Raw genomic sequence first — 24,616 nt, 5'->3', positions numbered from 1 at the left:
GATATTAGAAGTTTCTTTCTATTTTACATGATTGTAATATAATGCAGGTATGATGGTAATATAAGAGCTATTGTAATATAATGTATGTATGATTGTTGTATGGTTGTAATATTATATAGATATGAATTGAATGTAATGTAATATAGGTATGATTGTAATATAATATAAGTATTATTCTACAGGTATGGGACCTGTTATTCGGAATCCCCTTATCCAGAAAGTTCCAAATTACGGGAAGGCCATCTCCCATAGACTCCATTTTAAAGGAGAAGGAAATTCATTTTGGCATTTTACTGCTAATAGATTAGCTACATTAGTGCAAACTAGAACACAATATTTATTCGGCAGAAAGCTTTACCATACCTGAGTAAACAGCCCTAGATGCTCCCTCTGTTTGTTTAAGATAGCAGCTGCCATTTTAGCTTGGTCTCGGTAGCCTCCATGCTGTAGCTGTAGCTGCTGGTAGCTCAGATCACACATTCTGATGGGAGGAGGAGTGAATTCTTATGGAAGGGGAGCAGGAGAAGGGAGAAAGGAGAGAGCTGTGAGACTCCTGCCCCGAGAATGAACGATTTTTCTGAAAGAGTAAATCTGATACTGAAGTACATGTGTATACAAAGGAAGACAAGAAATCCTGTGTTTCTTTTGATAGAAGACTCAGTGCAGCGTTTCTGTGAGTGCTTATGGCTGTATTTATATAGATTTTTCTGATAAAGCTTACTTAGTTTTTACCTTTCCTTCTCCTTTAATCAAATAATTAACATTTTTAAAAATGATTTCCTTTTTCTCTATAATAATAAAACAGTACCTTGTACTTGGTCCCAACTAAGATATAATTAATCCTTATTGGAACCAAAATAATTCTATTTGATTTAGTTAATGTTTTGACTGAAAAAAGATACAAGGAAGAGGGAAAAGGGAAGGGGAATTGGAGGGTCTCAGTCTTCATTCGATTTAGTTGTTTAAATGTTTAGTGTTTAAATGATTTTGCCGTAGACTTTATGGAGATCCAAATTAAAGAAAGACCCCTTATCCTGAAAACCCCAGGTCCCAAGCATTCTAGATTACTGGTCCCATACCTGTAACATAATATAGGTATGATTGTAATATAATGTAGGTATGTTTGTGTATAAATAAATGTCCTGTGTGCGCTACTATTTCTTGTGTGCACTTGTGCCATACAATGTGTGCAACCACATGAGCCCACGAATGAGATGCATGAAGTTACATTCATGGCGGGGTTTGTTTGTCTAGTAACATGTGCTGTACATCTATTACATATTTTGGTAACGTAGAACAGGAGTTTTTGTTTCTGTTGCCAAGGGATAACTAAAGCTGGCCATACATTTTCAGATTTGAGTCTTCCAACGAATGTTTGGATATTAATCGTACGTTTAAATGCAACAATATAAAATTAATATTTGGACTGAAATTGTAGGATAAAGTACCAAAAATAACAAATCAGAGGATGTTCTGAACATGAAACAGTTGGCAGACACCAATCATTTGGAAGTGACTTTTATTATAGGTTCCCCGAGGATATCGTCAGATACACCATACATTCACAGATTTTATTGTTATCCTACTGAAATTTTCTAACCTGGTTGGTCGACTAACCGACTGTACCAAAAAATTACAAAAAATATTGGGACAATAATTCTGAGCCCACACATGGTCCTAAAATTGTATGAAACTTTTTTTATGGGTGCGTGTATGGCCAGCCTAACTGAGTTGGTTGTGTAATGGGTCAGTGTATTTCTATTATTATATCTGATTGCAGTGCTGTTCTGCTGTAATTAAGAATTTCAAACCCTCTACAGGCATTAAGTACCTTGGGAGCAATTGGGGTGAAATGACAGTGTGTACCTTTGGGAACATACTGTATATCCAGTTTAGTGGCAACAGGTGGACTTGTATTTGAACTGACCATCTGTCCTGTTTTGTACATAGTGAGTTATGACAACCCTTTACAACCCAGATCTGTGGTTTTTATGAATCTCCCATAGTTCTCAGCAAAACTGAGGCTGTGGGTTGTTCTAGTTCTACAACAGCTGGAAATTTAACAAATGTTACAGTACTAAAATAACAGAGAGCTTGGGTTATTTTGTGCCTGATAACTCTATAGAAACTGAACATTAATTAAAATAGCACATACCGAGAGCTATAGTTGCAGTGCAATACTGGCGGGCTTCTGTAACCTGATAGATATGGCATTTATATGAAAACATTTTTTGTACAGAGTTTTGACGTGATCCAAGAAATGATTCTTCTTCCCAAGGGAATAAGGATAAATTGTTACTTTTTCTGCTCTGAAGGCTCAGTCAGCAAGAACTGTGAGGATTCGCTGCCTCCTATGTGTAAGTTCTGGCTGGCATCTAATAGATCCAAAGATTTTACAGTAATCGGTTCTTATATTTACATTGAGAGTGGAGACAGGGTGGTTGGGGCAGGAATGTGCCACTAAAATATTTATCAAGCCATGCCTATTTTTCAGGACCATGCCCAGTTTCAAGTAACCAAGGCAAAAAACCTATGTGACTTTTGGATGGTAATATTCTATTGTGACCTTTGTAGAGTGTTTAAGCCAAGGCAAGCAACATGGCTGCTCTTGAGCCTATCTATAAATATTGTGAAGTAGGAATGCTCTTTCTATAATACAAACAAGCAATGGTGTCATTATTGCTCATAGTTGCAGACATCTGTTATATGCCCAGTTCAGCTATCCATTTAGTACCTGATCACTTGTTATTTCAGTTGAACTTAAGAATATATATTTGGGAGTTTAATATATATAATATATAATATTTTTTCTGGCTATGCTATAAGGTTAAGCAATAAATTGCTTATGAAAAAATGTTTTAAACTTGTATTCACATCATAAGCAGTTTATTGCTTAACCTTATAGCATAGCCAGAAAAAATATTATTCTTTTTCGCTAATATCATTCATATGCTGTATAACGTCCTCTCTCCACTGTCCATGCCATATACTGATTATCATTAATCTCTCTTAGCTTTCTGCTTCCCCTGGGTCATTTCTCCCTTGGATGCCACCATCCCTTTAGGTTTCATCCTGTGTCTGTTCATATTTCCATGACCGTAATTAAACTTTAATCCTGTTGTCATATGTGTGCCCAGCTCTGTTAGGTTTTCATTTATGTGATGAAGGAAATCTGAAGTCCATAAATAATACTCATATGAAGGCGCTGTGACATTCCTAGAGATGCTTGACGTTCAATGAAAGACCTTTGAGGGAGCTCAAATATGATCATATATCTCTAAACACATATTTCTCTAATTGGTTGATTCTATAGGTCTTTGGCTCTTATCTAATCTAAATATATACTGAAAAAAAGGCTTCAGTGAAGCAGAAGACTAGTATAAGTGCCCGATCTAAATTTCAGGTCTTTTAACCTCATCATTGCAGTTGCTGGCAGGCATAATTTCTAAGCAGCCTGCGTGGAGCTGGGGATGAATACACAAGTGTGCATGTTCTCTTGGATGAATAGAGCCGGCACGGTGAAGATGCTTTTGTAAATTGTCTCAGTCACCTCTCTCTGCACTTCTCTTCCATGCACAGTGAAAAGTAACAAAGCTATTCCACCCATTTTAGTTGCTTCTCATCTGTTCAGAGCTGAATTCATAGGAGTACAAGCAAGCAGGGCACCCAAACCCAGGGTCCCTAGAGGAGCAGTTTAGTGCAAAGTGAAACATACCACAGCTCTAGGGTTGCCACCTTTGTGGCTAAACCCAAACAAATGGGGCAGGGGTGATGGTATCGAGGGTGGGACAGTAAATCTAAGGGTGGGAATGATGACATCAGGGTCAGGCACATTGAATGGAGTTATGATGCCAGGGTATGGTTAATGTATCACTTACAATTGGCTGGAATTCCGTTCCGTTTTTTTTAATGGATAACTGGGGTGTCCAGTTCAAAACCAGATGATTGGCAACCCTAATTCTGTCTTTATTCTGCCTGATGAGTAAGCCCAATCCTTTCATTGTATGGGGTCTGTTATACCAGTTATCCAGAAAGCTCTGAAATTTGCTTTTTTCTGTAATAATAAGAAATAAATTGAATAAATAAAACTTGAAGCTAAGCCATGTTGATAGAAAATCTCAGTATTTAAATGTTTTTCATTTATTGTCCAGATTGTTGTTTGGGTTTCACAAGGTTGAAGACCGAACTGAAACCTGAGTTAGCAAAGCTGTAATAACACATAAAACGACCCCAAAACCCCCAGAAATGTGTTCAAACTTTAAATAGCCTGCCAAATTTAGTAAAATGGGAGTGGTATTTAGTGGGTGTTGTAACAAAAATGGGGTGTGGTCAAAACATTTTCACCGTGATACATGCGGCTTTTCTCTTTGTCCCCCTTTCCATTTTTCAAATGTTGGGAGGTATGCTACAATACAGAAAATCCCGCAGCTGCATGGGGCCCCGGGGACAGGGGTGTGCAGTCCACAGGTCCACTGAGTTTAACACAGTAATCCACTAAGCATTCTGAAAATTAATTTAGTATTTTTATTGTCCCCCATGGTATATTAATAGAGCAAGCTGATTACTGCAACAGTGTTAGAGTAGCTAAGGGTAACTGACTACAAATTTTCCTGAACTTCATTCTCAAATCTTACATTTCCCCATGGCAACTACTGCATCATCTGAAACTAATGTTAGTGAGAGACAAGCAGACCTATTCCTAAAAATAACATTGTTTGTTCTTAAACACAGTAGGCTCATGTCTGAGTGAATCTATAGATTGTGTCTTAGATGCTGAAAAAGGTAAAGTGAAAAAAAAGAAAAAGAAATGTAGAATAAACTGATTGCACCACCCTAAGTCACATGAGGTCTCAGACCTCAGAATATTTAAACATAACATTTATTACCAAACTGTGATAAAACCCCGTATGTCCAATCAAGTTAAAATCTGTAGTCAGAACTTTCTCACCTCCATAGTAAACATCAGCCAAGTTAAGATTTTTTTTTTGTGGGAAAAAAGTCACAACTTTTCCAAGGTTTTCTATGGGACAAAACTGAATCCAAAAATACTCCATATAAAACTTGTCAGGATCATGTAGAAGTCAATGGCAGATTTCCAATCCCTGGAAGATTTTTCTTTGCTTTCGAAACTTTGAGTTTCAGTTTTTGCGACTTTCCTGCAACTTTTTCCCCCTTGTGCTTTTTCAGTTAAGATTTTTTGATAAATTATTTTTATTTATTTTTTTAAATATATGTGGTGGAGGGAGGTTTCTGGAAATTTTAGTTCCATATAATTAGGAACCTTAACAATTGCCTTTACTTGGTTAACAAAAAAGCCCACAGATAATTAAGTTGCCTCTGTGGTTGGAGCTGCTGAATATTCTGGGTAAGGAGGGCAGGGTGGATTTGCCAGTGCCCTTCCCAATTAACATCTTATCACTTCCTCCTTCCTCTTGTGTCCTCGACTCTTAACTTATTGCTGCTGTATTTATCTGTATTTATTATTATACTTTGTATTTATCTATTATCTTATTAACACCCTGTTTGTATTAATGTATTCTACTGTACAGCGCAGCGTACATAAGTAGCGCTTTATAAATAAAGATATACATACATACATACATACTTCCCCATGGATATGGCTCAACACCGTACTCTGCGGGATCATATAGTTGCTCCAAAGCCTAAACATTTGGATCAGCACAATTTGTGGCCTCAGGTGGTCCAATTAAGTTCCACTTATTTGGCTATATTAGCTGATCTGAGAGTATGGCTGACTTTACTGTTACTTTACTGTCAACACCTCTCTCCCCTTTAGTACAAAAACCTGCGAGAAAGAGCACACATAGCAGTGTATGTATTTCTGTGTTGCCAAATGTTTGGGGATTGAGAAATACTTCAATACTAATTCATCAAGTCCAAAGCCAGTTTTTATTCCTCTACTCATAAGTAGGTCAGAGGCAGCACTGTATCAACATTTATACATGCTATTGGCAGGCTGTTTCTGTCCTGCCTGCCCATCCAAGAGGTAAATTGTTTGTACTTGAGCTTCCCCACAGCGGCTGCTTAGTGTGGCCCACAGTTTTAAAGTGGACCTGTCACCCAGACATAAAAAGCTGTATAATAAAAGTCCTTTTCAAATTAAACATCAAACCCAAAATCATTTTTATTACCACATCCATACACATTATAAAGGCATTTAAAAATCCCAGCTGTCAATCATATATTGCCTGCCCTGCCCCTATGCCTAGGCATAAAGGTGGGGCAGACAGTTACTTTGAATTCAGAACTTATTAGATGTTGCTTCTCTCCTCACATTCCCCCTCCCTCCTCACCATGTAATTTTGTAACCAGTGCATGGACATGGGCATCAGGTCCCCCCATACTGGCACAGAAACAAGATTTTAGCAGGATGCAATGCCTGCTTTGATAACAAAACACCACAAAATGGCGCCTGCCTGTTTGCTGCAATTGTAAATTCCAAGGATGAAGAAAATACGATTTAAATAATTTATATGGTGTAAGTAAAGTTTATTTTGCTTGACAAACACAATAGAAAACAATTTAGAATTATTCCTTAAAGGACAAGGAAAGGTTAATATCAATTAAAAGTAAGTCTAAAGGCATTCTTTTTAAGTACTTACTGCATATCTAAATTCCCAGATCCCTGCTTGCTTCTCTGAGATATGGTGCTGGCAGCCTACAGCAGTGTGAAGCCTACAGTGACATCACTGAAATCTCTCTCCCCTTCCTGTAGGTGCCAGTGGCAGCCTTCCTATTCTCTGAGCATGTGTGTAACTTGATCCTCTCTCCTGTTCTGAGCTACACATGCCCACCAGCCAATCAGAAGTGGATCTGGCAGAGGGGCGGGGGGAGGGAATGAAACACATGTGCAGTATGAAGCAAGGAGGGAAAGGAAGGGAGAATACCTTTTTAAAGATGGCTGCCTGTTCTAGAAAATGTGAAGTAAGTGTGACTGAGTAAATATTTGATTAGGTGAGCCATAACTGTGGCGTTTTTACTAAACAACAGGAGGACTATTGGGCAGTATGCTTTTTACATTTTGACTTGCATTCTCCTTTTAGGTGACAGGTCCCCTTTAAGTAATCAGGGCAGTCACTCCTGTTTAGACCCCCCCTGATGACAGCTCTGCAAATGGCAGATGATCAATGGTGATGTTCCTTCTGTTATTTTATTCACAGTCAACTTTCTGTTTAGTAAATCTGCCTCTTCCAGGTTAAACTCAGTGAATTGATTCTGTAGGTCTTTGGCTCCTATCCTATAAATATTAAAACAAATCAGTTGACTCTAGAGCTAGAGCAAGTGATTAAAGGATCAAACAATATGAGAGGCTTACAATTTCCATATTTATATCAGTCTCAGCTTGCATTAGCACATAAACTGATTGGTGTGGGAAGGTACACTGAAGTGGAAGATAATGAAACATCTGAATGTTATTTGTTTTATTAATGTTTTTTTTTACTGAAATAAGATCTCTTTAAAATGCAAAATTATCTTTTAAAAAGCCAGTTTACATTAGATGGAGCAGATGATTCTGCCATAGATGTACCCTATTGTTTACTAATAACCCTTTGGTTCCCATAATATGTTGTTGTGCAGCAATATAATTGCCAAAGCAGGTGGGGGTAAGGCACATATAAAAAAAATATTATACACCTCGTTATATAAATGCTAAACTGATTTCTTCTAAACCAATGCTGTTTGACACCTACATATTCTTTTTTTTTTTTTAATTGTAATTTTTGCTGCTTATGTTACATACCTGTAGTGGTGTTGATGGGTAACGGTATACATACATACACCACATTGGCAGATATTATGGATAGAAGCCAATAGTTTAGCCCATGAGTTCAATTACTTGTACCAAATCAGGCTGTCAAGGAGGCTAGTAAGCAATGTTATATTGTTAGATTGTAGACATGGAGCAAAATGATTGGAAAAGAACAATGGCACAATGTCTACCAAGCACTAAGGAAGTTTGAAATGAATTAGCAAGGGTCACAAAGGCACGTGTACATCATACAGTTGTCAGTTGTCTTCAAGCAGTAGTAGATGATTAATACATGCTATGTATGGGTCAGTTGTAACTTGGAGACAGGTCTAACATAACGCTGACTGTAGTACAATCCCAGAGAAAGAAGCCCAACTGCAGGGGTCTTTCATCTCAGATAATATGTGTGTTGGGGACTACATGAAACTGCAACCTTATGCCAACCTCAGGTGTGGCAGAATCACTTTAAAACTGTATTGAGATAATGAAGAGGTGTGTACTATTCTGCTTAATGTCCACACTTTTGCTTAATTGTAAGCTCTTTTGTAAAAGCATAATTATAGGTGTACGTTGACAGAAAGGAATTACATTAGGAGAACAAAATCCTAGCAATGAACATAGCTAAAAATGCTATATTTTACATACTGAACTTACTGAACCAGCCTAAAGTTTCAGCATCTCAATAGCTGCAATGATCCATGACTTCAAACTTGTCACAGGAGCTCCCCATCTTGGAAAGTGTCAGTGACACTCACATGCTCAGTGGGCTCTGGGCAGCAGTAGAGAAGCTAAGCTTGTTATCAGGCAGAAAATGAGGTTTGTCTGTTATATAAGCTTATGCTACATAGCTGATTATAAAAGGAACTGTAACACCAAATATTTTAAAGTAAGTAAAATATAATGCACTGTTGACCATCACTGGTAAAAGTTGTGTGTTTGCCTCAGAAATGCTACTATAGTTTATATAAATAAGCTGCTATGTAGCCACAGGGGCAGCCTTTCGGATAAAAGGCACAGGTTACACAGCAGATAAAAGAAAAGTTCTGTAGAATACAATGGGAAACTACTCAAATTATCTGATATCTGCTATGTTACCTGTGCCCTTTCTCCTTTTTTAAATTTGAATGGCTACTTCCATGGCTACTCAGCAGCTTATTTATATAAACCATAGTAGAGTTTCTAAAGCAAACACACAACTTTGTACCAGCGCAGGAAAAGAGCACATAATATGTCAATTACTTTGATGCACTTTCATCGTTTGGTGTTACTGTTTCTTTAAATTCTGATGCTAATTGCACTGTGTTTCAGTGCTGCCATGTAGTAATTATCTGTATTAATTAATAATATTGTAACATTTAAATTCTATATATACAGTATATTAGCTGAAAAGGAGATGGGGAGCTACTGGGGCATCTTTGGAGGCACATATCCTTCCTGCTAAGGGTGAAGACACACAGAGCTACCAGTAGCAGCTACTTGTCATGGCTACTAAAACAGAAAATACTGATAAGTTTACTGATAAATATCACTGCGTGTGTTTTAGCAAAGACAATTCTCAGTATTGTTTATGGCAGATTTTTTTAGGGTAAAGACACACAGAGCTAATAGTAGCAGCTACTTGTCATGGCTATTAAAATAGACAATGCTGATCATTTATGATTATTGTCTTTGTGTGTTTTAGCAGAGGCAATTCTCAGTATTGCCTATGGCAGGGTATGTTTTGGGGTTTAGTAGCCGTGACAAGTAGCTGCTACTAAGTAGCTCTTCTTCACCCTAAGGGGTTTAGTAGCCGTAAAAAATAAGTTGCTACTTAATAACAACAGAAACGACAATTAATTAAAATCAAAGTACCTTTTTACCAGAATATGTGTTTTGCAACATTCATATCCTACGTGAGAGTACAGCACATACCGGTAGTTCTATTCATTGGGAGGAGTGCTACATTCTGACTGAGTGGTGCTTGTATAGCACTAAGTGGATGCTGGGAAAGCACAGAGAGCAAGGAGTAAGCAGTGGTACAATGGCTGAGAGACTGTTTATACAGCAGTAGAACCACATTTCTTACAGTGTTTTGCTTGCTAACAGGTTTGTGCAGAGTAATAGTCGATGAAATGTGTGTTTACCCTCACACAACTTTAAGGCAGATTTATTGGTAATTACAGAAGGATTCCCAGCAGTTTGGTTTTTTTTCCCCACATTTTCTCTGAAACAGAATACAAATACATTGTAAAATGTAAGGGCTCTATGTCTTTTTTGCAGATTATGTAAAAGAAAACATACTGCTCCTATAGCATTAAGGTTGGAGTTTCCCTGTTCAGTGTTGTCCAGCTTCCATATAGTTGGCTGACTGACCAGATTTCTGAGGACAGGACTATAACTTAACATTAATATTATACAAAAAAAAAGGTCTCTGGGACCCTTGGGATAGGCTGGGCCTCATCTTACCTGTAAGCCCCTTAATTTGAACAGTTATACACTATATAGGCATTCCATCTTATCATATAAGTTATTATAAACTGATCTGTGTTTGTAGGTTCTTACGTTAGCGATACATGGTTGGTGTTGGTGACCATTTCAACAGCCTCTTGTACTTATTGTGAGAAAACAGTATCTGTCATGAACCACATTGGGCTGTAAAAGTGCCCTCAGTTGATAGTTCAGGATGGACTCCCCCATGTAATCTGGTTGGATTAGCCCACTTTGGTCCACCAGTTAAGCACATATAACTGTATTTGACCAGCTTAACACTTGAGTACTATTTCATCAGAAATTACATTTGTCTCCTCTTCATGTTATATTGTCATGTGAGTGACAGTGAGTAAACCAAATGAGACCATCAGTTGTGCTTATATCCAAAGAAATGTTTAGTTGGTCATGCATCTCTTTTGTGTGTGCTTGTTAGTTTGCAGACAAATTTCAAGAAGTCAAAGAAGCAGCAAAGTTAGCACGGGACAGATCTCAAGAAAAGATGGAGACCTCAAGCAATCACTCCCAGGTAAGTTATCATACTGACACATATTACTTGTAATGTTGAACTACATCTAGCTACATAAAACACCTACAGCTAGCTGGTGTCTAAATATAACAATAAGTACATATACCACCCCTATAGGACTTAATCCTGCCAGCTGGGTATGCTCAAATATAATTAAATACAAATGTGCAGCAATATTAAAAAATTACAAATATACACCTTTATTCATAACCTAACAGATGCTTCTAACAGATTCCAGTATGGTGACCCCCCAACTTTGAAGTAGAGGTATGGGATCCCTTATCCAGAAACCCATTATCCAGAAAGTTCTGAATCATGGAAAGGCCATCTCCCATATACTCCATTATTAACAAATAGTAACTCTGATTTATTAAAATGATATCCTTTTTCTCTGTAATAATGAAACAGTACCTTGTACTTGATCCCAACTAAGATATAATTTATCCTTATTGGAGGCAAAACAAGCCTATTGGGTTTATTCAATATTTTAATGATTTCTAGCAGACTTAAGTTTAGGAGATCCAAATTACGGAAAGATCCCTTATGCGAAAAACCCCAGGTCCGAGCATTCTGGATAACAGGTCCCAAACCTGTACTGAATTATAATTACTATAGAGGTGCTGAACCTTTCTTTAGACTGATACATTAATTTCAATATATAAAATATGGCATTTCTAGCCATATTCATTGTTTGGGTTTAGTTCTTGTTTAAGACTTCTTTTTATAGTTATATTGAGCTTACCCAGATCTATAGCTTTATGTTTGTGGTATAAACAAGCAGGTCTTAGGCACAAGCTGGAGAAGTCACTTTGTGCATCCTCATAGATTTTCAATAAAACCTTCTGCCTGTGCCTAATTATTATTGTTACAGCTTAGCCCCAAGGCAAAACAAAGCTTGAATCTGTTTACAAGTGTGTGTGTGCATACAGATTTGAGTGCCATGCAAAGTCTCTGCCCTCTTGTGAATGAAAAACTCTAGTGACTATAATATTAAAATGTAACGTTTAGGCCAGAACGCACGCTATTAAATACCATTCACTGCACGACTGACAGTTGCTATTATTGGAGGATTTAGGGAGAGAAAGAGATTCCAAACAAGTTACTAAGCGAATGCTGCTGCCATACTGCTACTGGGCTATGTTTAATATGTTACTATAGCAGCCAAGCATGAGCCAAGTCTTACCTTTGTAGGATTTAAAGGGGAAGCAAATAGTGTTCCAAAATATTTAACCACTTTGTCTGTTAAAAAAAAAAAAAAAAAGCTTAAAAGCAGTGGGTAGAAGTAAATATTTTATCCAGTGTTGCCAAAAAGAGGCCCATATAATATTTTGGGGGTGTTTTGGGTTTCACCATTTCTTCTGGGATTATATGGCTTAACATATTGCATATTTTCTCTTTATAGTACATAATGGTTAAAAAAGTTGTTTTTCTACATTCAGTGCCAGCTTCGTACAAAGTTGCAGTATTGTAATTTCTGAATTCTTTTCCCCACTGCTGGCCCTACTTTTGTGTTCTGTATATGTTCTTTTGGGTCACCCCATCTCCCTTACCTGCTGCCTTGTGTGGCCTTGGTGACCATTAACACGACAACAAGCACTTCAGTCTTTTAATGGCTCAAATCCATTAGGGCACTCTTGTATGACAGTATTTATGTGGGTTCTCAAAACCTATAGCTAAACTTAATAGTAGCATACTTTGCCCCAGCAGTGAGGAATTTCAGTTGCAGATCCATCAGCAGCATGGTCAGTAACCTCCAATGCTTCTTTTGTTTAGCTGTACAAAACCACATCACTAAAGAGTCCAGTAGTATAACTGATAAATGGCTTATAACAATAAATCAGAAATGTCAAAAATATTTCAGGATCTATTATGGCAAATATTACTACCCTTTTAAGTAAGCAAAATTTTAGTATTTTTTTGTCTCTTTAAGGTATCATATGGACTGGGGCACATCAGTGTTGTAGGGTAGGCTAATAGTGATCTAGCCTGCTATGTCAGAACATGTACTCCTACATCAGCAGCATCTAGTCCACCCAGCTTGGCGTTTGGCTGCCATGACAGCTTGTTCTCCAGATTGATTACAGATTGCCAAGATGTATGGTCTTTTTCCAAGCTTCAAGCTCCAGCCTTATAAATGCATCCTGTTATAACAAGTGAAAGCTTCCAAATTCTCCGCTAATTGTCAGAGTCGCACACTGGCAGATAAACAAGCTGCTCTCCAGCTCCTTGTCCAGCAGCTTTGGCTAGCAGTTAATAACATGTTAGAGTAAAACAATTAAGTATCTTCCTGAAGGAAAGATGCATAGCATATAGGTTGTATAAGGTTCCAGATTTCTTAGGGAAAGGAAAATACTGTATCACCGGAAAACTATTGTTTCTTCATGAGTTCCTCTGGGGGAAACACCAGTAAAGTATTCTACAGAATGTCTGCTGCATAAATGGTACATTAGTGCCGTGACGTGTATTCACACACACAGCCACAACCTTGAAATCTGATAAGATTCAAAAAATCCAACAATTATTCATTTGGCAATGGAATAGACAGATACTTAGTTCAGGTGGAAAGGTTATGCAAGGTGGTTGTTCTCTGGCATATACTCTGTACAGGTGGGAAACATTCTTACAACTGCTATAATACCTCAAGGAATTATGGGGCAAACATCTTTTCAAGACCAATAAGACAGCCTGCTCTTTCCCCCTAGTTATAATTTATTTTCACAAGTAAGTATTACTTGCAGAATTGCCATCAGTAATCATAGGGCCCAATTACTAGCTTCCAGGCCTCCTGGATGGTATGCCCTGCCACCATGTAGGAATGTGGCCACAATGAAAAATAAAAGTCCACTGTGAAGAAATGACCACACCCTTGATGCACATTCATATCAAGCCAAAAGCCCGGCCCACTTTGCTGACCATGATTTGTACCTTTAGGTGTCTTTGGGCCCCCTCTGCGACCCGTGACTGGAGTACCCCCTATATCCCTCTAATAGAAGCTCTGAATACATACTCCTTTATATATACATTTATGCAGACGAATAATCATGTGCCTGTCTATGGCTTTTCTTTTTAGAAATAGTGGGTTTATTGAAGTATATCTTTATTTTTCCTTGTGAAAAGTCTACATAAGGAGGCCCTGATAACTTGCTTTAGCTCAGTACTAAAGCTGTATTTGCAGACATAAGTATTTTTGATTGGTCCTGCCTTTGGTGTTTGCTTTAGGAGTCTGGACGGGAAACTCCATGTTCAACTCGCGCATCAAGTATTAATGGAACAGATGATGAAAAAGCTTCTCATGGGGAGCCGCCTGATGCAGAGCTGAAGATTGAGAATGATAAACTGAAGACTGCCCTAGCACAAAGGTAATCTGGTTGTACCCAGGTGTCACAATGCTGTCAGTTTAATAATTCTACTCGACAGGCTTTTACAGTATGGTCATCGGTGTACAGAGATGTGCTATTAGCTTGCTACAAATTATTAAAGGCTTTCTAAAATGATTTAATTTTCTACTATCACAAGCCATTTTGGAGCACAGAAGGCAAGAAGGCACTAGTAAACATTTTGTATATTTCAATAAATGTACTAGTTTGCATATACACTGGCCTTCTGTGCTCCTCTTTCCTTTATTTGTAGATACAATATGAGTTTGATGAGCCTGACTTTCTGAAAGGGCTTTAGTGCTGAACTACTGAACCATTCTGGAGAACAGAAGATGTAATTTAGTTTGTAGTAAGTAATTTAGTTTTAGTTGTAAGTAAATAAATAAGTAAAGTACATAAAATCACTAACTTAAACACTCACTTTCTACTGTTGGATCAGAATTAGCAAGTGGTGAATAATATGTGACTCTCCAGATGGGATTGGATAATAACTTCTGACACCCCTAGCTGGCCCCAGGGCAAGACATTAGGGCATATGAGCGTCTGCAAGTGCAGTGATCAAAGTGCAATTTCCCATAATGCATGTTGTTCCCCCCACAATTCTGCACTGTGCCTACAGTTGTTTCTGATTCACCAATAGTACTGCACATGCACTTCATTGCAAACCGGGTGAAGTTGCACCAAATATTTTTGAAATCCGTCTGGTGTCATTTCTGGTTTTCAGCGTGCAAGTGATATGTGTGCCCTATTCTTTTAGCGCCACTGAACTGTGACAATTCATACAGGTTGCTTATGGAACCCTCAAGCTACTGCCTGGTCCAGATGTGGCGGTATCTCTATTTGGTCCCCTGCTTCAATAGGCACAGCAGCGCACAATTCGGAATGGAAAGCAGAAGGACTGAGCGGCGCCAACTGCAATTATTTAATAGTTTTTGAATTATTGTCAAATAAGTAAATTAGTTTCTGTATTCCATTGTATAGGATTTTGTATTTAGCCACATTCAAAATCATAAATTCAGTGCAACAACTGTCTTAAATATTAAAACTTAAATATTAAGTTAAAACTTAAATATTAGTATAACTCCAGTCTCCTCCTTCATCTTCTAAAAGTATCAGTCCTTTTCTTGCAAATACTTTAGTCATTCTCATGTTTCCTATACTTGCTGATTATAATGCCTGGGCAGTAGATATCTAGAATAAAGGCTTTAAATTAGCTAATTTTGCTTATAAATTGCGCAAAATGTTAGTGACCCTCTTCACATGAAACAACATGAGTTTGCTATAGCTAGCCAATGGCATGCCAAATAGCAGCCAGATTTTCCCTTCCCTTGTAGAGCTCCAGTTGTTCACCATGAATAGCAGTGGTATGTAGAGCCTTGGGCTTCTGTCACTTAGATTTGAGATGGAGACCTTCTGTACTTATCCTAAAGTAATTACACACTGGCATGTGTCCCATGGGCAGAAAAGCAGTATTTATGTTGGATGTCTCCTTAAATTAAGGTGGTGTTGGTTGGTTTGTACCTAGAAGCTTTTCAGCATGTGGGCCTGAAGGGATTACTAATTTCTGGCACAGAGAAGCTGTTGTCATTGTTCTGGGTAATGTTGCACAATGGAGTTTATTCAGTTTGTGTCGGGCCAAGCCAACCAGGTGCCCTAGGCAACCCAAACAGCCTCCTCACCCAGAGCTGTCTGCTGTCTGCTGTCCCTCCACCCCCCAGAACTGGGGTAGGCAAAAGAAGAGCTATGTGCCTAGCGCCCCCTCACCATTGAGTCCTAGGTATGCGCCTCTTCTGCCTTCCCCTAGATCCGGCCCTATATTAAGTACAGGTATCCAGAATCCCACTATACAGAAAACTTCAAATTATGGGCCATTTCCCATTTCCATTTTAATCAAATATAATCAAATAATTACATTGTACTTGATCCTAGTTAAGCTGCATGAATCCATTTTGGTGGCAAAACAGTCCTGTTGTGTTTTTTTAATTTTGAAATGATTTTTAGCTGACTTATGATATGAAGATCCAAATTGCAAAACAACCTCTTATCTGGTCTTACCCAGGTACCAAGCATTCTGGATAATTGATGACATGCCTGTACTATGGAAAGAGCTTTGTTTAATAATTTTAATGTAAATTTATATTGAAATGTAAATGTTTTCTAAAATAGGGCTGTTCACGTGGAAGCCTGTGCAATAGATGTGTCCCCCCCCCCCACCCAAGTCTGTTCAAGGGCTCCACAAACTTCTTTATAGGACACCATTTTAATATAATCCAGCCCTTAATCATCCAGAGTGACTCATTACATGTTTTCTTAGGACTGGTCACTGATACTAACATTAGCATTTGTTCTTATGTCAATACCAGCTCCTCCAATGTGAAGAAATGGGAGACTGAGCTGGAAACACTAAGAGAGAACAACGCCAGGCTGTCAACTGCCCTTCAGGAATCCATTGCCAGTGTAGAACATTGGAAGCGACAGTTTCTGAGCTGTAAGGATGAGAGTGATCAGCTCAGAAATAAGGTAATTAGTAAAGAATGTGCCTTTTGCTTTATCACCCAGCTTTGGCCTTGGATCAATAGCCGCCTGTATATACATTAAATATTTAAATCGTTTTTGTATGTTTTTGGAGAGGCGGGTGGGAAATGCAGAAAGCTAATTTTAACAAGCGATTTGTGACTAATGATCTGAAAACAGAGGAATGTGATATTGGCCCCAGAGGTGAAGTTTATGTAAAAAATTAACCTTAAATTGAGGGAAGCAATGTCACTTTGTAACTGTTCTCTGGTTTATATTTGGCATTGCCTTTCTCCAGCTTGGAATATGCAGTGCTACCTGGTGGATATAGTCCGTACCTGGCAACAGAAAATAAAAAACTACATTTGATTTTGACTTGGTTCTCCAGGGTGAACTGTCTTTCTTTCTGTTAAGGGTCTCTACTGGTTATATCGCAATGAGCTTAAAGGTGGCCATACACATAGCACTTCCGATCTTTCGGGGGACCATTGCTCACCACTATCCTACTGCTAGGGTTACTGACCATATCACCTGAAATTAAACTGTTTTTTAAATACTATATATCATAACACTGTATTTGCATTTACTTTAGAATTTTACCATAAAAGTATTTACCCAATGCTTTTACCGTACCAATCTGATCCCCCATGTTCCTCTATGAGGGGGCTGCCATATTTGTGCAGCAGGAGTCTGACAACATTAGAAGCTGTAACTGACAGACTGAGAAGGGACAGTCAGGTTGGCAAAACAGTCAGGTTTTGGGATTTCAAGTAACAATTACTCACAAAAGCAGCCCTATCAGTGAAAAATTATCATCATGGCCTATAGGGAACTTTTCATCTGAATTCACATTTTGAAACGTAATTTTTTTGTGTCAGTATCACTTTAATTCCAAAATTAAGAGGTGCTGAGACAAAATAAACTTCATAGCTTGTGTTTATTCATGTGACTGTAGGTTACCATATTTCAATTGACAAATTAAACCGTGCCCTCCAAACAGTCATGAATTAATTAAATATGAATATCTAGGACAATGCATTACTCCTCTCAGCAGCCTGCAAGAGATACTTGTCTAATTTACAGTAAGATGATTTATCATATTTAAAAAAAATTGTCATTAAATTATAGCTTATAATATAAATAAATGTATTCTGCCCTTAGCAAAATTATTATGTTTTAAGACAATAAATAAACTTCAGAAATGTTGCTGAATGTAATTTGAATGTTGCTTACATCAGTACTTGCTCCCTTTCCCCTTTGATCTACATGGTTGGCAGTCACAGTAGTGTGCTGCCTTGTAGATTTGCATGCATAGTTCTGCTTAGCGGAATACCGGGACAAGCAGCCATAGATACTATATACAGGGACCCATCCTTGTCAAAAAGCAATATATATATGAGGATAACCTGTTGATTTTGGAGGCCTGTTTTTCTTTCTTTTTTTTTTTTTTGCATTAATTAAATATTACTACATCTGTCAGATGAGTGTATAGCCCAGCTCAATTTTGTAAGACTTAGAAAGCTGTGCTTATTTGGAAGGAAGCAGCTCTGTCCCTCCAGCTGTCAGTCAGGCGTGGTGTCAGTTCGACAGAACGCATCCTACAAGTCTGATGTAGTTGCATGAGTAAAAACATAATGGAACTCAAACAAAAATCTGATGTGTAAACTACATGAAAGAATTGGAATCCGACACAACACGCCTGTTGGAAGGGAATGCTGCATGCTGGGTCTTCATCCGACAAGATAAAAACTGGTGGTGTCTGACAGACTTTTTTTTTTCTCATTGTAATACATTGACTGTCGGATCTAGACACAGGAACAAAACCCCCCGTCTGACTTTATCTGATCCAACATTACATTAAAGCTGTGGGAATCAGATTTTTTGTAGGATCCTACAAAATCTTGTGCTGTTGCATGGTGTGTAGTATTACGTGGTATTGTATGACAAGATCACATAAAATCTGACCCACAAAATCTGATCAAAATCTCCTGTGGAGTGTAGCCCTAGGGCAGCGGGACAAGAGTAGTTTTATCACCTGGCTGAAAATGCCTTCCATGTGGGCGACAAAACTGAAAATACTGCAGACAATGTAACTCACTGCATGCAAGCCACTCTAGTCACGTGATAGCACAAACATTCCTGGGGTGTGAGTGAGCAATATTCAGAGTAGCCATCATTGGAAACACCACTTACATATCCATATGTAGCCATATTTAGCAACATAAAATTGCTACCATTAGAAAAGCTTTAAGCAGATAAAAGTGTTTTCCTTTTGGTGTTATGTTCCTTTGAAAGCAGGTGTTCTCATATATTTTTAAGATTGATATCAGAAGAAGCAGTATAATAAAAGTTTATGTAGATTTCTTTTTAGATTTATGTCCCATTGAAAGCAGGTGTTACATATTATTGATTTACAGTTTTATTCATATAGATTGTCTTTAATTACCCCTTCATAAAGCTGCATACTGCTATACTAGGTTAAGGGGTTTTTTAACTTTTAATATGACATAGACATTGATATTCAGAGACAATTTGCAATTGGGTTTTCCGATTTTATTTTTTGTGGTTTTTCTGTTATTTAGCTTTTTGCTCAGCAGCTCTCCAGTTTGGAATTTTAACAGCTATCTGATTGCTAGGGTCTTGTTTACCTTAGAGACTAGCTGTGAATGAGAGACAGGAATATGAATAGGAGACTGAATAAAAAGATAAGGAATAAAATTTATCATAGAGCAATAGATTTGTGGCAGCTGGGGTCAGTGACTCCTATTTGAAAGCTGGAAGGATGTAGAAAAGGGAGGCATGCAATTCAAAAACTGTAAAAAAAAACCAATAATGAAACAATTGCAACGTTGACATGAATAGGACATTCTATAACATACTAAAAGTTAGGTGAACAACCCCTTTAATGTACAAAGTAGAAGTCACTCAAATATCACATACCAGCATGATTGTAACCTTAAAGGAGAACTAAACCCTAAAATGAATACGGCTAGAAAATGCGATACTTTATAAAATGAACTTACTGCACCAGCCTAAAGTTTCAGCATCTTAATAACAACAATGATCTAAGTCTTTACAGTTGTCACAGGAGCTCCCCATCTTGGAAAGTGTCAGTGACACTCACATGATCAGTGGGCCCTGAGAAGCTGTTGAGAAGCCAAGCTTAGGGGTTGTCACAAATTATCAAGTAGAAAATGAGGCTGGCCTGTAATATAAGCTGATGTTACAGGGCTGATTATTACTCACTGTGAGTAAGTTACTAATATGCCTTATATTGAGACATTTATATTTTGTATATACAGTAAATTATGCGGCAGTCCCTAAAGGTGGCCATACACTAAAAGAGGTCACCAAGCAAGTGTATCTTCTCCTGATATGCCCACATACAGGCCCTAGGGCCAAACAATTTAATTAAAACAGCGGGCATAGGCGCCAATAGAAAAATCAAGCCTGGCGTTCGAGATCAATCAGGGAGGCCCATCGGTGGTGCCCATACACAGGCAGATAAGCTGCTGAATTGGTCTGCCCGATACTGGCAACTGAAATTGGCCCATGCACGGCCACCTTAAAGTCAGTAAGTGACAGCAGCACAGAGCATGTGCAGGGAATCAGTAGATCAGAAGATGGGGAGCTACTGGGGCATCTTTGGAGGCACAGGTCTGCTGTGGTTGCCTTGGGCTGGACAGAAGCCCAAAACAGAATGTTCAACATTTTTAGCCTACTTCTTTAGTTTTACTTCTCCTTTAAAACTCTTCCAGTGTATACAGTATATGCCTTACATTAAGCGATCCTAGGTTTGTTCGTTGCCACTACACATCTACTTAGAAAAGTACTTAGAAAAGAGTTAAATATATGGGGTGTAATGTTGATCCCTTACTATATACACACAGACTAAAAATGCCCCTTTATGTGTCAGTGTATCTGCTGTTTAATCATTGTTCATGACACTGGTATATACAATATGCTTTTGTTTTCTAGATTGGAGAACTTGAGGCACAATGTGATGAGATAGAGAAGGAAAAAGAGAGGAACAAGGAGCTCAGCAACAGATTACAAGAACTGGAAGTTGAAATCCAAGACAAAGAAGCAGTACGTTACCTTATAACTACAGTGTCTTCACTAATCATAATATCTGTGGAACATGAACGGTCACGATGTGCAGCTTGTCAGCCTTAAAATGGAGAACAGACCTCTGTAAATGTATTGTGTTACTATAGACCAGGGCTGTCCAACTGGCGGCCCGCGGGCCGACCCCCCTCTGTGTGGCCCCCCACCTGTCTGGCTGCTTTGATGGCTTACCTTTGTGTAAGCTTTAAATGGTATCAGTACTGAGATTAACTGGCCCCCTGCATTGCTCACATCTCAGATTCAGGCTGTAATCCCCCTGTATTGTTTAAACATGTAATCACCCTGTGTTTTTCACACCTTTTAATCCCTACATTGTTCACCCCCTGCATTGTTCACACCTCAGGCTCAGGCTGAAATCACCCACATTGTTCACCCACAAATAAACCCTGCACACTACAAAAAACATATACTGAGGTGGTACTGCAATTAAAAAGTTTTTTAATATATAGTTATTGTGCAAACTGTAGGAGCAGTGCCAGCACACAGGTAGCATAGGGCAGGCAGAATATGGCACACACAGGCAGGGTAGGGAAGGCAGAGTATGGCAGGTTTTTGCTGTACTACCACCATTAATATGGGTATGGTCATGTGATAACATAGGTGTGGTTTCAAGTGGGTGTGGCTTAAAAGGGGGAGTGGTCAAACTGGCTTCCATTATCGGCCCTCCACCATGTAGGATGGAAAAATTCCGTCCCTCGGCACCACAGAAGTTGGACAGCACTGCTATAGACTATAGTACATTACTGGATACCACACAGTGCCTTAGCAAAGTTTAGCCCTCCACATATGTTGCCTTTTAGTCCACAGTGCTTGGCTCATACAGTCGGAGCTGCCCATGTGTGCCCAGTAATAGCATATCCCAGGCACCAAAGATCTATAACGTCAGCGAGGGTTAAAAAAATTACCCTCTTCACGCGAGCAGAAAAGCTGGGGACCTGGACATGAGGAAATACAATGTGTCAACCAGCCCAGGGCAGTGCCTTTTTTGTTCCTCCAGCTTATTGCACTACAACTCTAGTGGGATTCCAGGAACTGTAGTTCAGCAGCTGGAAGGGAAATGATTTAACTGAACTTATTCTAGGGCTTTACTTACCCTTTAAGGAGCAAATATTAAAATTAGAACTTGTCTTGCATTGTTCAGTGTAGTGTAATGTTTATTTTCTCTGTTCCTCTTCCATTGTGGCTTGTGCTGTACCCCAGCACTGTACAATATATGCATTAGAAATGTCACTCTCTGAGGGTTCCCTGAAAATGACAGTCAGTTGCTAAACTCCCAGAATATCTGCACAGAACAGCATAAAAATAATCATATAGCTGGGAAGTATGTCATTTGGATGAGTGACACAGGAATCATTATAATGGCACAATCGGTCCTGCTTTTAGAACAGTACAGTAAATTTATCTGTAAATCTGCCTCAGATGTGCTATTCATTGCATAGGGATTTGGGTGTTGGCATATTTTCTTTCCCCAAACCTTAGTCTGGTAAAGCAAACCAGCAATATCTTTTTCAAACATGGATTGTACCCTGTTGTTGAGCTGAGCTGTCTGCATCTCCCATTTTTAGTCAGTTAAAGGTGTGTAATTATAGGGCATTGCAAATTCATCTGGACCTAATGGGCCCATGTGGCTCTACATAATGACATATCTTCCCACATAATAAAAAGAAACTGATGTATGAATGGGCCATGTACAGGTGTAGTGTGTAAGGGACTAACCCACTGGTGATACAGATGTTTTGGTTCACAAATGAGGAAGGTTCTGCACCAAAATTCGTATCAGGGCCCTTAGGCCTCTAGCTGTGCCATTAGTCCATTCAAACATCTGCTGCTGAAATAGCCTAACTCATAAGTTCCTGCACCTTTTTACACCAAAGCTCATTGTTTTCACCTTCCCAGGCCTAATGAACATTGTGGGTTTTGGACCAGCAGGGGGTGGCAAGGGATCCATAGGCAATGCTTTCATTAGGAATTATGTTTACAAATAACTAATATTTGAAAATGTGTTATTTATTATATTGGAAATTGGCTTTGAATTCCATTTGCTTTCATTATGCACTATTTCATATTTCTGGGTAGCCATCCCCTTTACCACACTGGTGTTTTACTATGGAGTAGCCACTAATGTGCCTTGGCCCTTTAACATCAAGCCGCAGATTTGATTCCTGAGTTCTGCTCATTCTGGACAGCACTTGTATTTGCCTGGAAATAAATCTATGCAGAGTGCTAACAATCAATAGTACTGTAGCAGTACAGAGATAAGAAACAATTCTGCAAGCACTGGAGCTATTTTCCTTCTATAAGTCCTTACATTTTGGTAATAGGAACCTGGAAGCTTATGGAAGAAAGCACAATTCCTTTGGCATGGAATCAGAGAATAATCATCCTGTCCAGACATCATTTTACCTGGGCTTGTAAAGATCTTGAGTTGGCATGATAAGTGATACAGATTGTTAGTGTGCACTATAGTTTAAAAGTATAGATAGCAGAAATTAGTATACATTGCTTTGTTCCCCGAATAAATTAGCGCACACACCCATCCATACACGAATTGTAGTGCAAAAAATAAATCCTTGGCAAATTGAAATGCTGTCATCTTAATTGTACGCACAGGAAGTAACTGTCAGTATTGCTTTACAAGCAAGGCTAGGATGTCTTTGTAGGGTGGTCAATAAAAGCATGGGGAGTATTTATGTGAGAGAGACACGTACAGGGCGAAGACCTATTAGCAGTTGTCAAATACTAGTCATTTTCTAAATGGTGTTTCTGAGTAAGATCCCCTTTTGTATTGGTATTTGGATGAACAGAAATGCATCTCTGTGTCAGAGATATCTCGCTAGAACTGCAGGAAATTCACTCCAGTTCATAAGCATTTTTCCTTGCAATCTATTTATCATTTCTTAGTGTCAAGGGGGAGGGTGTATTACTAACATGATATTATGTTCTCTTCTCAGGAACTGGAAGACCTCAGGAAACAAAGTGAACTTCTTCCCCAGCTGATGGCAGAGTGTGAATCTATGACTGAAAAGCTTCAGGTACTGAGATGTGCAGGATAGAGTAACACTGAGCAGTCACTGTTTGGGACATTTTTGAAATGGTTTATGGCTGGGACATCTGATCTCTCTACACCAGCTTAGGAGCTCCATCACTACTGACTACTCCATGTGCAAACTTGTACAATAAGCGGCAAATTTATCAAAATGTGAGTTTAGAGGATAACACATAAAAATATCTTTTCATTCCAAAGGTTATATTAGAAGCGATTTCACCACTTAATAAATACGCTTCTAAAAATGCCAAGGGAATGAATAGAATGTGGTGGTGAGTTTTTATGTATTAAGCTCTCTCTCTCACATCTTGATAAATCTGCCCCTAAAGCTGGCCATACACGTGGCGATCTAATGATGTTTCGTGCGACCATCGGTCGCACGAAACATAGTCAGATCCGCCACACACAGTCAGGGCTGAAACAGCAGATAAGGAGGTAGAAACAATAGGATTTCTACCTCCTTCTGCCGATTCAGCCCTGACGGCAGATTTTGGTCAGGCGCCTTCTAAGGCGCCTGATCAAAATTTTCTAACCTGGCCGATCAGCGAGTCGTCCGATATCAGCAGCTTCCTGAGATATCGGTCGACTCGCCCACATGCCATACATGCAACTAGAAGTGCTGTTTATTTTTTCAGTGCTTCTGAAGTACAAAAGAAGGTATTGCTGCAGAAAACTGCTATGTCCTGCAGGAAAAATGGCAACTTTAGCACTTTTACTCACCATTGTATAAAAATGTTTATTTTGCAACGCAAGTGAATAGTTTAAATAGAACAGCGATATGCCTT

The 24,616-nt window shown here is 38.7% G+C and overlaps 1 protein-coding gene across 1 annotated transcript in view; it reads left to right on the top strand.

Annotated features, from left to right (window-relative positions):
• homer2 (homer scaffold protein 2) overlaps positions 1-24,616 on the top strand; it is an 88,197-nt gene that overhangs the window by 57,113 nt on the left and 6,468 nt on the right. Inside the window, 5 exon segments of the mRNA NM_001016054.2 lie at positions 10,674-10,766; positions 13,986-14,125; positions 16,507-16,663; positions 20,636-20,746; positions 23,737-23,817. Of these exon segments, the coding sequence (NP_001016054.1) occupies positions 10,674-10,766; positions 13,986-14,125; positions 16,507-16,663; positions 20,636-20,746; positions 23,737-23,817 (582 nt within the window).

This window comes from Xenopus tropicalis, chromosome 3 (genome assembly GCF_000004195.4).
Source record: "Xenopus tropicalis strain Nigerian chromosome 3, UCB_Xtro_10.0, whole genome shotgun sequence".
Taxonomy (NCBI): domain Eukaryota; kingdom Metazoa; phylum Chordata; class Amphibia; order Anura; family Pipidae; genus Xenopus; species Xenopus tropicalis.
This window is presented reverse-complemented; position numbering and strand designations above follow the sequence as displayed.